This window comes from Glycine max, chromosome 13 (assembly GCF_000004515.6).
Source record: "Glycine max cultivar Williams 82 chromosome 13, Glycine_max_v4.0, whole genome shotgun sequence".
Lineage (NCBI taxonomy): Eukaryota > Viridiplantae > Streptophyta > Magnoliopsida > Fabales > Fabaceae > Glycine > Glycine max.
In genome coordinates, this window is record NC_038249.2 from 21897259 (window position 1) to 21912520 (window position 15262).

Below are 15262 nucleotides of genomic sequence, written 5' to 3' on the forward strand. Positions count from 1 at the left end.
GATCCTAAACAATCAGTTACCGTGAAGCTTGCTGTTTCGTGGTAATAACTAGTGAGTCAACCATGGAGGCATTAGATTTAAACAGCACCAACAATACCTCAGTTTAATGCCTTTGACATACATAGTTTGTTGATTCTATTTCTATTATGTAGTTCAGAGAATCAAAAGCCAGGGTTAAACTTTGAATAAGTGGATCTCTACTTCTCTAGTTCACTGTAACTGAACTCTACAATCATAACTACAAATTTATTAATATCGATATCACACAAAATGCGAAGAAACAAGCTGACAAATATGGCGGGAGGGGGTTCACAAATCACAACTAGAAAATTGGGGGCATCAAATTTTGCAAAATTTAATACTGGATACTTGCAAATCGACAGGTATACCATACAGAAAAATTCAAACATTCTGAAATCAGTTAGTCTTTAACATCTGAAACTCCTTCGGCACAAATCTGAAACCTTGCTTCGGCTTCCGCCAAGCAAGGAGAACTTATCACTTTACAGATTCGCTCTTCCCCTCTCCCTTTCCTGAGAGCTAGCCTGTCCTCAAGAAATTAATTAACATCCAGGGTAAGAACGAGCTCAAAGAAGAACCAAACCTAAACATTTCATATTTGCAGTTCATACCTCGTTGTTGTAGCATGAGCCATAATGTTGCCTCCAATAGGCTTGATTTGAGGTCCAGCAAAGACTGCAGAACCATCTACTTGTGAAACTACTTGGTTTGTTATGACAATAGCCACACCAAACTACAATTAGAGAATCAGAAAAACTTATTAACTCCTAAGTCCAAACTGATTATGTATATTTACCAAGAAAAGTCAAACATGTTATGTTCTATAATTCAACATCCTAAGCCAGAATATTGAATTAGATTAACCTAGAAGGTTAGGTGCACCGCCAGCCCAACTAGGAGTTTTACCTCATCTGCTAATTTCTGAAGGCTCCTCAGGAACTTTGCTAGATGCATTTGCCGAGCTGAAAGCTCCCCCCTTCCAGAAAAATCTGTCCTATAGAGGGCAGTAGCACTATCTACTATCATTACAGCAAACCTGTGTATATACAACCAAAATGTAAGCCTAAAATGCATTTTTGCTAGCCAAACAAAGAGTTTCCACAATCAAATATCTCAAGTTAAGGAAAATCTTACAACTCTAGCCTAAGAAAAAAACATGAAGGAATAAAACATTTCAGGTGGTAAGTGATAAAGCAAGATGAGAACAAACAATTATGGTATTATGCACTTGTGCAACATAATGCATATTTAAAAGGCACATTATGTAGAATTTAGCAGATCTTAAAAATATTGAGCAAAGGGAACCGTTGCAAGTCAAACCTAGTTTCCACCATCATTGAAGCTGCTTCAAGCAGAAGCCGTGATTGATGATCAGTATTGTATGCTCTAGCATAAGCAACATTTTCCAATACATCAACACCATTCAATCCAAACCTGCAGCACTAAGAAACATTAATACTGAATGCATTGCACAGATCACACACAGGGTAGCAGCAAAGTTGTATCAACAATCATTCATTTTACCTATCTGCTATCTGTAAGAGTCGCTGAGGCCTAAATGTGCCCTCAGCATCTATGTACATAGCTTTACCCTCCCCACCTCCTTGGTCTAGTGGCAACTACAACATCAACAATCGAAACATTAGGTAAAGGTGTGAGAATTACAGATAGATATGAACCAAAAGTTTAACAAACTCAAATTTTAAAACTGAATGCATCAGAGAAACTGTTATTGAGCATGAACATGTAAGGAAACTAAACTACTTACTTGGCAAGTGACACAGAGAGTGTGACACAACTGAGTCTTCCCAGACCGAAATTCACCATATAATTCAGTTATAGAACCGGTCTCAACTCCACCTGGTAGAAGAACCCATATCAATTCAAGACACTTAAGTAGTGAAACCCGTGATGTTTCAAATTCAAATCCACACATAATAAACATTAAAAAGGTCTTAATTGTTTCTGATTCTGACCCTCCAATATCTTGTCAAGCTCTCTTGATCCCGTGGTTATCTGAATGATTGCATCGCGCTGGGCATGAAGTTCACTAGCGCTGGTGAAACCCATAGGCACCAGCTTAGAAGCTGTCAATAAACAACAGAAAACAAAAACATCACAATTCCCTTCACAATTGTAAGAAATTGGCAATAAGATAAACAAAGGTGAAGATGTTTCCGTGTTTGTTTACCTGCTTCAATGATCTTGTCAACTTTAGCTTCACTGATACCTTTGATTTGCAAAAGGTCTTTCCTAGGAGTGTAAGCAACGGATTCAACGGTGCAAATTCCGGCGTCTTTAAGCTTCTTAACGTCCGTGGCGGCTATGCCCGATGCCTGAGATCATAATTAAGCATAAGGGTATCATCAAAAAACACGAAAAGAGGTTTTTTTTTTTTCTGCCCTAAAATGATAGTGGGCGTCAATTCGATGGAGAAAAGTGGTATCGAGGAAATTGGATTAAATGGGGAGGGAGAAATGATGAAAAAGAAAGCGTTTTTGAAGAAAAGAAGTGAAGGGTGGGTGTTGAAGATTAAACCTGAAGTTGCTCGACGGGTAAAGGGCCAGGTTGTATCTCTTCGGCTTCGTCTTGTTGTTGGGGCGCTTTTTGGTGGCGTTGCTGCTCCATGGTTGCCGACATTCTGATTCTGACCCCTCAAAGATTCAATATTTAAGATCGAAGAGAGATGAGATGGGTGGAGTGGGGGTGATGAGGATTCAAAAGAATTGGAGGGGCGCCAAAATAACACTTCTCTCGATCCCAAGAAGCTTACACCACAGGCTTAGCAAGAAAACTTTAAACCAAACCTAAAAATAACTTAAACTTCTTTTTATATACTTCAAAAAAACAAGTTAATTAATTTAATTGAAACGCGCACACAAGGGGGCCAATTTTGTCTTCAAATGGCCCAATACATAGATAAGTGGCCTTCTTTTCGAAGCTGCTATTATCACCTCTTTTCCTTACTAAGTTGACCCTCTAAAAAAATTTGAACGCTGAAATTACACTTCCACTCTCCCTAAACCCTTATTCTTCTTCTTCTTCTTCTTCTTCTTCTTCTTGGTAGGCAATTATTGTTTTCTTAAAAATTAAAATCTAAAAAGTTCAAATTAATAAATATTTGAAAGAAACAAAATTGAATTTAACTACGTTTGTAGAAATTAAAAACATTATTAATTCTTTTTTTAATTACCTGAACATGGCGCATCTTTTTGCTTGTTTTTAAATGTTTCATAGATCTTTATCGAAAATCAGTCAAGAATTAATAATTTTTTAGATTGTTCTATGAGAAAATGATACTCATTTTTATTACTTTATTATCTATATGATATGATAATTTATATATTTGTATGAATTTGATTTATTTAAAATAAGAAAGTAAGATGTATTCAATTTTAATTTAAAGTCGATTAAATTTACAAAATATTTTAATGTAACAATGAGCATATATATTCTTATTTCCTTACTTTATATATTTTCTCCCTTTCAAAAATCAAAAATCAATCAGAGGTAGCTCATTAGGTAGTTGGATAGCAAGTCTATACATGCTTATAAAGTCTTTATAGAGTTAGTGAATCAAGTTGGTCATATCAAGTTATCATTTTTTTAAGAGTCAGTTTATTAATCCATCAATCTCATAATTAGTAATTTTGGTGGGTCGATAAAGATTGATTTATAAGATCAAATTTCTTGTTTTAATTTAATTTCTTAATTTCAAAACCTTTATTTTTCTCATTACAAACTTAATTCCTATTATTTCTAATCTCTAATATATTTCCATTCACAACCCTGACGTTACAGCCCACTTACTTTTCTAAATTATATATTTTCTTATTTATTTTAATTACTTTCATTATTTAAATAAATTAATCTGCTAACTCACCAACCTACTATAAAAAATCGTGAATAATATTCAACTCCATGTTTATCCTACTTATGATTTACACTCTGTTTGGTGAGCAAGAGCAAGAAATAGGCTTAAGAGGAATGGAGTAAGAGGGAAGAGAGATGTGAGTAAAGTTCATTTATTTGGTGCAGTGAAAAAGAGTGAATAATTTTGAAATGAAGTATGGAGCCTGCATGATACAAGTTATTTGCGCATTAAAAAAAAATCGTAACGTGCATGTAACACTGTTGATTTGATACTTTATTTACCTCATACCGATCAAGTTGCTGACAGAACACATAAAAAACCAAATACTTAACAAAAAGCAAAAAGCATTAGTAAAGTAATAAATGCAGGTTGTTACCATATATATATATATATATATATATATATATATCGTCAACACTTAACAGCACATTAGATGAAAAAGATTGACTCAATTAAACTAGTAGTTTTGTAATGGCAAGAGCATTACTACAAAGTTCAGAGAAGTAACGATTCCTCTCAGTAAGAGGAGATGTGGAATCACTGTCCCCACTTTGCATGTCCTTGAAGCCATCCTCACATGTCTCAGCATCAGACATAGCAGCAGAAACCAACGTATCCACTTGGTCACAATCTCCATTAGCAAGTGCTTCTTTTGAGTCCTTCAAGTTCTCTATGGCTTCTGAGTATTCCTCTGCATAGTCACTTAAGCAACGCGACGCGTAAATGTTGTTGTTGGAGCCATTGGCAGCAGAAGAATTAGACTGCAGCTCGTGAACATAGGACAAAGTGTCTGCAGCATATGTTGTGCTCAGATTCAGTGCAATCTCAGCAAGCACTTTTAGATCTGATGTCTTTGCTAGCAGGGACTGATCTCAAGGTAGAAATGCATACTTGGAAATGGAAGGTGTGCTTGCAGGTGACCAAATCCTCTCCTTCTTCTGTGTTCAGTGGCCTTGCACATTGACCCAGCAAAACAAAGCAATTCATCAGCAAGATTGGCATAACCAACCATTGGTTAAGAGCTTTCCTTGATGCCATCTCTGACTCTGATTTTAGGGGCTGTGCTAGTGTCATATATAATGTTGTAATCAAATTAGTTGATATATATTAAGATGATATGACATGGTTGACAGATAACTATGTTCTCCTGGAATATCCGGGTTAAAAAACCAATTGATACACAGACAAATTCAAAACTTAAATAAATGTCTATCAGCTACTACTGAGCAATTTAAATTAATAAACAGTGTAGATGTCAGATATGATTGCAAATAGAATAACACTTTTTTTTTTGGCAAGTGATTTTTGAATTATTTGGCTACCTTTCTTTCTGTTTGTCGGAACGGGCGTATGTTGTATAGATCATGACAACTCTTTGTATTTGTTTTGTCTGAGGAATAAAATAGAATTAGCCAATCGGCCACAAGTACTTGCCTTATGTTTCAAAAGAGCATACACTTGTTCATGACAACTACCTAAAATTTGATTCAACATGGAGAGTTTTTTTATTTATTTATTAAAGTAATTATAAAAATATAATCTTGTAGTCATTTTTTTGAAAGATTTATTTTAGAATGGTTATTAAACTTTCCTAAGATGACAGGGTGTTTTCACAGCGAAAGGTATAGGACTAGTTCAGTAGTTGTCGCTAATTTATCATAGGCTTTTGCCCTGTTCATGAGGTACCTCAATCGGACTATAATCTCTTTAATACTATTTTTCTCCAATTCTAGAGTGGGCTACTTTGTAAAATGAGCAATATAATAAATTAATAAGATAATAATTTTTAAAAAGACCCTTATACATTGCATTCTAAATATTAGCATCGCGTTCACGAATTGCAACAAAAATTATCGGGTTATTGCCGCTATTTTGTTTTTGCAAGATATAGTTTTCTGGGATCTTCATCATACCAACCATATGAAAAAGACATTTGAACAAAGGAACTCCAAACCATCTTTTTTATATGCTTTGTAAGGCAATGAAGGGGTGGATTTCTCTTAACCATGCACGCGTGCTATATTCTTTTTATGTTTTTAAATTTTAATGTTAACTAAGTGGCTGGATAAACTATAATTGAATATTAGAAACCAATTATATATATATATATATATATATATATATATATATATATATGAATTTTTATTTTATATAACTAAAATTTATAGTATATAAATACTTTTAAGTATAAAAATTATGTAATAATTAAAATTTGTAATACATAAATAATTTTGAACATATAAATTATACTTTAGATGTGTGATAAAGAATTTATATTGAGATTCAAGGTTATTTTGAATATTGATCATCTCTAATAAAAAATATAGAAATAAAAAAAAAACTAAAAGAAGATAAATAAAAAGAGATAAGAAGTTAAGCAAGATTTTTAAAAACACTTACTTAAAGAATTTTATTAGAAGATATTCTTATTAAATAACAAATTTAAAAGATACTATTGCACAAATTCAAGACTTAAGTCTCATAAGTATGTTAATTTTTAAAATAATTATTTTAAAGTAAAATAAACGATGTGATAATGTAGATTAAATAACACTATAAAATTATTTTACACTTTTATTTTAGTCTATCATATATAATGAAAATATATGTTAAACTAGTATTTTGATCATCTAATTCATTATTTAGATTCAATTTGATCATTTAATTTTTATTTTGCTTCAATTTGATCTTTTAATTTTTTAAATTGATTTAATTTAGTTTTTTTTTTGTTTAAATTATAAAAAATTACATTTTGTGATAATTCAAAATCACCGCAAATGATTTTAAACCGTTACAAAATATATATTTTAAAAAAAGTAAATTGATTTTAAAAAATAAAAGATGAAATTGAACCTAAATAATAAATTAGAAGACTAGAATATTAATTTAACAAGAATATATAAAAAAAAATTGTGTCCATAATTTGTTTTCTTAATAGTGGAGGCCAATCCCATGAACTAGGGTTTATAGGATTCACAATTTTAGGCATTCCTGAGAATGGATAGGGTTCTCCCTGGCGAGCTCATAGTAGAAATCCTATGACGGCTTCCAGTCTCTCATCTTTGATCCTTCTTTGGTGAAACTGCACCTTGAAAGATCTCGCAGAGACACCCCAATCTTATTCACGGCCTTAAAGCCCAACTACTTAAACTTGTTTGAGGAGGACACACAATGTTCCCTACTCTGCTGCTCCATGGAACGTTGTCTCAATGACGCATCATCCGCCGTTAATGACGGATTGTTCTGTTTCAGTGCTATGATTCAAGAAAACTCTATGACTCGTGAATCCTGGGTCCAGAAGATCGCCATGCTTACGGATAGCCACACTGAATTTTGCCAAAGTGAATATTGACTTTGTCACTTTGGCTGCGATGATTCAAGTAATACTTACAAGGTGGTGGCAGCAGTCGTCAACAGAAGATTAAATAAAACTGAATTGAGAGTTCATTGCTTTAGGCGATTTTCTCCATTTACTTGAAGATAAGGGAGAGTTTGAGTCACACTCTTAACTCAACAGCAAAACTTTACCACAACACCCAAAATTGGAGTTTTGAGGGGGTGTCTGTGTCTTTCTCACCGTCACAACGAAACTCATTTCGAAACCCATTTCCTTGGCAAATGAAGGAGTTCGGAGTTTACAAGTCTTGGACTCCGTTGACAAAGATTAGTTATAAGCATCTTTAAATTTCGCTTAGAATCTATGCAGACGGTGAGGTTCTTTTCGGGGCAAAGAAATTGAAGTTCGAATTTGGTCTGGGTTGTCGGAGAGACAGCATAGCAGGGGATACTTTAATTTCTCGCAAAATAGTTGCGGTGAATTCTACTAATTATGTTCAAAGCTTGGTTTTGCCGTATCGTATTTGATACTCTGTAACTGTTGGCTTTTTGGTTTGGTTCAATGTCGAACATTTTGCTTTTAGAAAAAAATTGCAGGGCAATCATACATTATCTTTTCTTACAAAATCAAGAAAAAAGAACACAAAAAACAAAATCAGCTGTGACATTTGTTTTGAGAAAAGATGAAAATAACTTTACCTGTGTCCCTCTCCCTTTGCCAATTTTGTTTCTTTATATTTAGGTTCTTGTTTTCCGTTCGGGGTTTGAATTCACTTTGTTATCCAACAATGCTAGTTAAGAAAATTGTAAATCTCTTGAAGGGCTAATTGAAAATCAAAATTGAGACTCAGTTAAGAACCAAAGAAATATTTGCTTATAGAGCCAGAGGTTTATCTGTTTGAACTTTGAAGCCGCACACTAATGAAGAGTGCAACATGTTCCTGTCATCCTGTGTTTGCGTGTGGGTGAATGTCAATTTTGAGCTGTATGCCATCGCAGTCAAAATATGCATAAAGCAATGCTGATTTTTTCTATTTTGATTTTGTATATGACATCCTGTCATTCATGTGTTTGCTTGTGGGTGAATTTAGTTTTTTTTTTTCTGTTTATTTTTTCCTGAATTTGATCGTATACTAATAGTGAAATTGTACAGAAAGGACTACATTGAAACTCTTTTAAAAATAATGGAACCTGATTCAACTTTTAATTAATAGTTCTAAAAAATTGAACAAAATACATAGTGAGATAAAAAAACACAATAAACCTTTTTTAAAGTCATATTTAGGTTAAAGTGTTATAGTTAGGTTTATTGTTAGGTTAACAGTTTAAGGGGAGATGTGGCTGCAATTTGCTGCGGGGAGCAGGGGTTTCGGGGTGGGTGGTTTCTCTGCAGCAATTTGATTGAATATATATATATATATATATATATATATTGAAAAGAAAAAGGTGAAAGTCAATAATAATAATAATAAGGTTAAAGAAAATTAAATAAAAGACTTAATTGCACTTGGATTCTACTGCTATAGTCATTTGGCGAATTTAGTTCTTCTGTTTTTTTTTTTTTTTTTTTGAGTATTTGATTGTAAACTATTTTAATTGTACGATTTTGATTCATCTGTTTGTTAAATTTACAATCAAATAAAATTCTATTGACATCTCAGAGTTCACTACAGACTTTTTCAGCAAAAACTGATAATAGCTGGTATAATAATTCTTCTATTTAGTGACACAATTCTATGCAAGTATATTCCACCCTACTGTAGGTAGTTAGTGCAAGATTACAATTCAAGATTAAACATTTTTAAAAATTCACGTCAAAAGAAAGAAAGGTAGAAAAATACAATTCATCAAAGTGAGCAACACCATCAAGTTATTTCAGTGTGCCTAACAAACATGTAGCAGCAGCTCAAGGCTGAAGCAAAAACTCAAGTGGTAAATTTGAAGCAAAGGTGTTTAATTGTACAAGCCTTGTGTAGAGGGCACGCCTGTGTTCTGGATCCATGTGCCTTTCATGAAAGAGCCCACAGTGAACTGGGTAGCCTCATCCTTGTTAATGACTCGGTAACCAGGCCACTTGATCCTAGCATTGGTGCTGGCACCAGGTCCTGTGTTGGCATACTCAGCATAGTACAATGTCTTGAGAGCAAAGTTTCCCGCCCAAGCCGTCCAGCCATCTGGGTGAATGAAGTCGCCTATTTCCGATTCCATAACAACGGTTCTCGAGAACTCCTTCCATGGCCTCCCAAGGTAGCTCCTGATCGTGTCCTTCACTGGAACCAGTGAGTCATCAGATTTGATTGTGCACTTCTGCAGCACAATTCCTGTGGCTTGTTGCTTGTCCACCCTCCCTTGAGTAGTCACCATGTTCTGCTGGTTGTCCAGTGGCTTCCTAACTACCATGATGCAGTTCTGGAACATCCAGTTCTGGAACACCACAGCTGCGCCAAATATGAAGTCAATCGTGCCTGCAATGATGCAGCTCCTGTAGAATTGTCTGTGGGCTTGGGTGTATAGAGTGTCTTGGTATCCCTCAAACCGACAGTTAGCAAACACCGCACGATCTGCCTGCACTCTTGCAGCCACTGCTTGGTGCCCATCAGGGCCTGCGGTGTTTCTGAATCCCATTGCTAGGCTTATGAATCCATCTCCCTCTACCACTGCACGTGCATAGCAACAGAATCAAAACAATATGTCACTCATCTATGATACATCAGATTAATTCTTGAAATTACAAGAACTTGTAATGCTATGGACTAATATGATGGTGCACTACATTATAAATGTATTAGTAGTAGTATGGAAAAGTCAGCCTCTTAAATGGATCTGTCTATAATCTTTTTTTGAAGGGTTCCATTAAGATCAGTGTGTATGGAAAAAGTTGAAAGAGATCAGCTCCTTTTATTGATTTCAATATCTCGAGAGATTAGTCTATAACTACAACTTTTGGTTGAGGATACTCAGGTTCACCAAAAAAAAAAAGTAATGCATTTGTGCTTTTTATGAAGGGAGTTTAGTTTTAGACATACCAAAACTTGCAGTTAGGAATGCCCTAACACCGTCCCTGTAGTTTTTGCTGCCAGTGATGATGCTCTTTTGGGATCCATCACCATACATGGTTATATTTTGCATTTTCTTTGTTACTGTCACTGTCTCATCGTATACTCCTTCTTTAACAAAAATCACATACCTGCATGTTCACAACACCAAGAATATTATAGCTCACATGATATCAAACATAAACAGCATATACAAAAATGCCACTTAGAATAAGATGGGAGTCTCTCTCATCATGAGATGGTTGGAATTCTCTCTCCCACATTCTACGTGCTAATGTGAATAAAGGAAATAATGCATAGACATCTAAGTGTTATTCAACACCAAGAACAACACAGAGATAGAAGAAAGAAGTGTAGATATGGCATGTGATATGACGTAATAAGAAAAGAGAGATAAAGAGAAATGAACAATATTAATTAGGTGTATACACTATGCAATTGTCCATATATCATTACTCTATGAATAATTAAGCTAGAATCTAGAGAGTGAGAGGAGCTTACCGTCCTTCATATTTTTGCGGGACGGCATTTAAACATTCAGAGATGGTTTTGAAATCTCCGCTGCCATCTTTAGCCACAGTGACATTAGGTGTAGGTTTGTTATCCATAGCCTTCAATACTCTTCAGTCCTCATGGTTCATCCAGGAAGGAAGGCCATCAGTTTTGTCTAGAGAAGCAACTGGGGAGTTGGAATTGTGAGATAGCAAAGAACGGTCGTGTGCTAGTGTTTGGATTGTAGAAAGAGTCGAAGCCACCTGAGACAGAATGGCAAGGGAGTTGCTAACGAAATCCTTGGAATGGTTGAAGAGATTCTGAAGCTCGGTCCTTGTGTTTCCCTCAGGAAAGCCATCAACACAGTTCTGTTGGAAGGAGATGACAGCACTGAGCCAGCTGTTGAAATCAGGAGTCCTTTGAGAAAGATTCTTCATCTCAACTTTTCCAAGTTCGGAGATGGAGGATTCTATGTCGTCCTTGGCATCCTCAAAGAGCTTCTTGCAATCTTCAAAGGCACCTTTCTCTTGTTCAGTTTCAAACTTCATGGAGATGGTTTTGTTGAAGGCCTTGCTAACCTCATCCTCAGCAAATTTGACATATGCCTTGAGAAGGTCTTTTGGCTGCGTGAGTTTGGGGTCATCCTCCATGGCCTTGTTAAGAGGGCCTTCACATTTTTCCTTGTAGTCCGTGGAGCTGCACACCAATTTCACCATCTTCTCTGAATGCGCCACCATGTGATCCTTGTTGGGGGTGGTAGATTGTTGTGCACGGCTATGTGACTTGTTATCATTGTTTTTTTTGTTGTTGCCCGCTTCGTCATCATTTCTAACGACAACGAAGTGTAAACAAACCCAACATGATTTTGGCATGCCACACGTTTCAAACTTGTAAATTCACACCAGTAATACTAGGAAGAAGCTATATCTGAAAAGCAGCACTTTTTTTATTTATATCCTTGTTATTTTGATTCACTCTTCCTCTTAAAAAATTGTCGTTTGCTTATCCAATCTAGGATGATGTTTAGTCTTAGAACATCCTAAATTTAGGTGAAAAGGTCCAAATGTGAGCAATACATCTCACTAACTAAGGAATAGTTGTAAATTTGTAATCCACTCTTTTATAATAATAAAAATCTAAAATTACCTGGTATATTTTAACACCAATGGCATAATTGTGCTCTCTTCTTTAAGAAAAACAAATGTATGCGTTTTAGAAATTTTGAACAAATGTATGGTTTAATTGTTAATGTTGGAGTAAATACTTGTTCTAACAATCACTCAATTTTCTTGATTTTGGTTGCTGGCAATTGGCATAGTGGCCGAGAATCCACACCCGGTAGCGTAGTTAAAATTCCCAGTTTATATTTATATAAGACATTTATGATAAAAATATTAAACTTAGATAAGAATATACAAATATTTAAAGGAAAATGCTAAATAGCTAGAAACTATTTAGCAATTAGCAGTAAGTTGGATGAACAATACTTGACATCATTTGGAAATATCTTATATATTTTGTGCCGAAAACAATCTCAGATTCAAAGTGACTAATCTTCCAGATATAAAAATCAAACTTAGTTATCTACCAATTGGATGTTGTTTGATCCTCTCTTATTGTTTGATTCGTCAAAACAACTGATTGGTTCAGCATATTTCTTAACATCTTTTCAACTTTTCACTGCACTTAGCTACCTTAATCATATTTAAATTAGCCACTCACCTTTTTATTTTACAATAGCAAAGGCCAAGTGGCTAATTTTACAACAAGCTAGCTCACCTATTTAATCTCTCTCACACTTATAATTAAATCCCATCATCATAAGGGAATGAAGTAGACCCAAGCCAAGCATCACCAATAATAAACTCCGAAACTGTGAAGTTGTAGGCACTGTCATAATCCATTACATGGAACCCAGCCCAATTGACTCGGTTATCAGTCCCTGAACCAGGCCCATAATTAGCATACTCTCCGTAATACAAAGTGTCCAAGCCTTGATCACCAGACCACTCTTTCCACCCCATTGGGTCAATAAATTGATCAATGTAGGACTCAAGGAAAACAGTACGAGAATAGACCCTCCATGGCCTTCCAAGGTAGCTCTTGACACTACCAGAATTGGAGTACAAATCTGTGGTGGCTAGAATTGAACAGTTTTGGATTGAAATGCCAGTGTCCTCATCAGGGGAATCTCTGGACTGTGCAGTGATGACAGTGAATTGACCAAGCATTGGCATCCTTGTGATAATGTTGGATGCTTGTAAAACCACTGCTGCATTCCCAAATATGTAATCTATGGTTCCAAAAATTTCACACTCCCTATAGAATTGTCTAAAGGAGTGGACATAGAGAGTGTCTTGGTAACCATACATAGCACACCTGTAGAAAGCAGTGAAGTCTGCATTCACTCTCAAGGCCACTGCTTGATGCTTCTCTGGCCCTGCCTTGTTCTCAAAAGCTATATCACGTGCCAGAAAGCCCTCACCAGAGACCGCTGAAAAAAAAAGAAAAAAGAGACAATGGTCATGATGCAATTGCCATTTTGAGCAAATCAACAATAACATGAAGAAAAAAAATCATGTTGCTAAGAGTCAATTTGAATAGACTTCTGGTCAGGTGAAAAGAAGATGAAGTAAATTAAATTTCTCTTATTAATTAAAAGACAACTTAAAATGCAATTGCTTAGGTGTTGTTTTCCGATCAGAATTGAAATTTTCACCTAGGTAACTTATATTGGTTTTAATGTAAATCTTTATTATACGGATTATTAAGATAAGACTTCAATTCTGATTGGACAGCTACATTAGAAACACCTAAAATACTGTATCTAAAGTTTTTTCTTAATTATAATAAACCTATGCACCTCAACCATTTTCATAAGCTCTCACTTCTCTACAGGTATCATTAAACTTAACAAAGTTCAACATTCTTGTGATAAAAAATTCTTAAAAGTTTTACAGTTAAAAAAGCTCTCATAAGCTAAAAGCTTATCCAAACTGAAACTATAACAAATTAGTCAGTGCCACCAACACAAAGCAAAGACATTTGGCATATTCAGTACACAAATCAAAGTGATCAATTCATAAAGTTATAAGATAAGGCATGTCAGTTACATTAATAATTCCATCCATAAAGGGTTTACCTAGAGTTGCAGATCTGAAAGTGGTCCAGCCATCAATGACACTTCTGTTGCCAGTAATAAATGTGACATCCTTTCCATCGCCAAGCAGAACAATATTGGTCTTATAGCTTGGGATTTCAACATTTTCCTCGTACGTCCCTTCTTTGACATAGATTACTGTCCTACCAACACTGTTATTCGGAGCAAAGTTGATAGCCTCAGTGATGGTGCTAAAGTTCCCAGTTCCATCTGCAGCCACAACAAGCTCTCCTCCATCATTGCTTTGCAAGAGACGGCGATTTTTCGTTGACAACCACAACAAACGCCGGTTCTTGTGTCCTTTGGAAGCCTTCCTCTCAGGCTTGGGGAGCATTGAGAGAGAGTCACTGACATCTTTGTAAGAGTTGATCACAGAATTCACTAGAACTGGCTTAAGGGTACCAGAAGCAGAATCTAAGCTCTCTAGACACGTGTCCTTGTTGGTGAGTGCTGCACTGAGGTAGGTTCTTGCATCAACTAGTTTTCTGGAGTCTTGGGAACGGATTCCTGATAGTGATCTTTTTAAGGAAGCTAAGGTGGATTGTTGAAGTTCTCTACAGTCTTGGACTGCTCCTATTTTGTTCTCTATGATGTTATGTCCAGCGTTGTTTAATAGATCAGATAGTTTTGTGGCTTCAGATATTGCTGCTTGGAGGGACTGAAGAAGGGTGTTGATGATGTTTGGATTTATGTTTATTGAGATTGAAAGCTTAGATGAATTGAAGCTGCTAACTTCAGGAAATGGGAAGGTTGCATGCAATGTTGGGGTTGTGGAAACATTGGAGGACTTCACAGCTATAGAATGTGAGAAGAAGAATGTTAAGAGGAGGAAAATTTTAGGAGATGGAATAGCCATGAAATTATTACTATTACATGAACAATAAGAAGAAAGAGACTGTTAAAATGTGATTTGGAGACGAAGAATTTCAGTATTTGACTAGTGATAAATAAGGCAGTGGGTGAACATGGATTAGAAATTTAGAATAAAAAAAAAAAAACAGCACGGGCTTAGAACTTAGATTTTTTGACCCTTTTTGTTAAAGAAGGTCGATAATTGCACTACCTTTTAAACCAGGAAACATGAAAATCAGCTTACGGCCAAAGGGGATGCATGTGGTGCACAAAATTAATATGTGCGGTATTAATTTTCCTATATTTCTGCTTTGGGTGGGCCACCTATTTTGTTTTTACTCGAAGACCAACTTTGTAGTATTATTGGCATTGTCAAGCAAAATGAGAAGCTGAGACTAAGAAATATCAAAAAAGGAAGAATCAGTTCGCTAAGTTTGATGGTTGAGGTTGTTTTTAGAAGATATTGTAATA

At 35.3% G+C, this 15262-nt stretch overlaps 3 protein-coding genes and 1 pseudogene across 4 annotated transcripts; all 4 read right to left on the bottom strand.

The window, feature by feature from the left end:
- Positions 1 to 227: 227 nt before the first annotated feature.
- On the bottom strand, positions 228 to 2827 carry LOC100812213 (DNA repair protein RAD51 homolog 1). Its single transcript, XM_003542338.5, has 9 exons — positions 2560 to 2827; positions 2213 to 2357; positions 1998 to 2108; positions 1790 to 1881; positions 1546 to 1640; positions 1342 to 1455; positions 928 to 1057; positions 633 to 754; positions 228 to 545 (listed from the first exon to the last, which is right to left on the bottom strand). The coding sequence occupies exons 1-9, from the start codon at positions 2659 to 2661 to the stop codon at positions 422 to 424; spliced, it is 1035 nt and encodes a 344-aa protein (XP_003542386.1). The 5' UTR covers positions 2662 to 2827; the 3' UTR covers positions 228 to 421.
- Positions 2828 to 4043: 1216 nt separating this feature from the next.
- LOC100792898 (putative invertase inhibitor) lies at positions 4044 to 5042 on the bottom strand (annotated as a pseudogene).
- Positions 5043 to 8990: 3948 nt separating this feature from the next.
- LOC100793421 (probable pectinesterase/pectinesterase inhibitor 13) lies at positions 8991 to 11584 on the bottom strand. The gene is made up of 3 exons (XM_026125114.2): positions 10789 to 11584; positions 10258 to 10418; positions 8991 to 9888 (listed from the first exon to the last, which is right to left on the bottom strand). The coding sequence occupies exons 1-3, from the start codon at positions 10893 to 10895 to the stop codon at positions 9185 to 9187; spliced, it is 972 nt and encodes a 323-aa protein (XP_025980899.1). The 5' UTR covers positions 10896 to 11584; the 3' UTR covers positions 8991 to 9184.
- A 682-nt stretch (positions 11585 to 12266) lies between these two features.
- LOC102666380 (probable pectinesterase/pectinesterase inhibitor 12) lies at positions 12267 to 15019 on the bottom strand. 2 transcript variants are annotated; one of them, XM_041008036.1, is made up of 3 exons: positions 13922 to 15019; positions 12548 to 13273; positions 12267 to 12491 (listed from the first exon to the last, which is right to left on the bottom strand). In XM_041008036.1, the coding sequence occupies exons 1-2, from the start codon at positions 14793 to 14795 to the stop codon at positions 12585 to 12587; spliced, it is 1563 nt and encodes a 520-aa protein (XP_040863970.1). In that variant the 5' UTR covers positions 14796 to 15019; the 3' UTR covers positions 12267 to 12491; positions 12548 to 12584. The 2 variants fall into 2 exon arrangements, with proteins under 2 accessions (XP_040863970.1, XP_006593974.1); XM_006593911.4 differs by having other exon boundaries at positions 12267 to 13273; positions 13922 to 15014.
- Between the last annotated feature and the right edge of the window lie 243 nt (positions 15020 to 15262).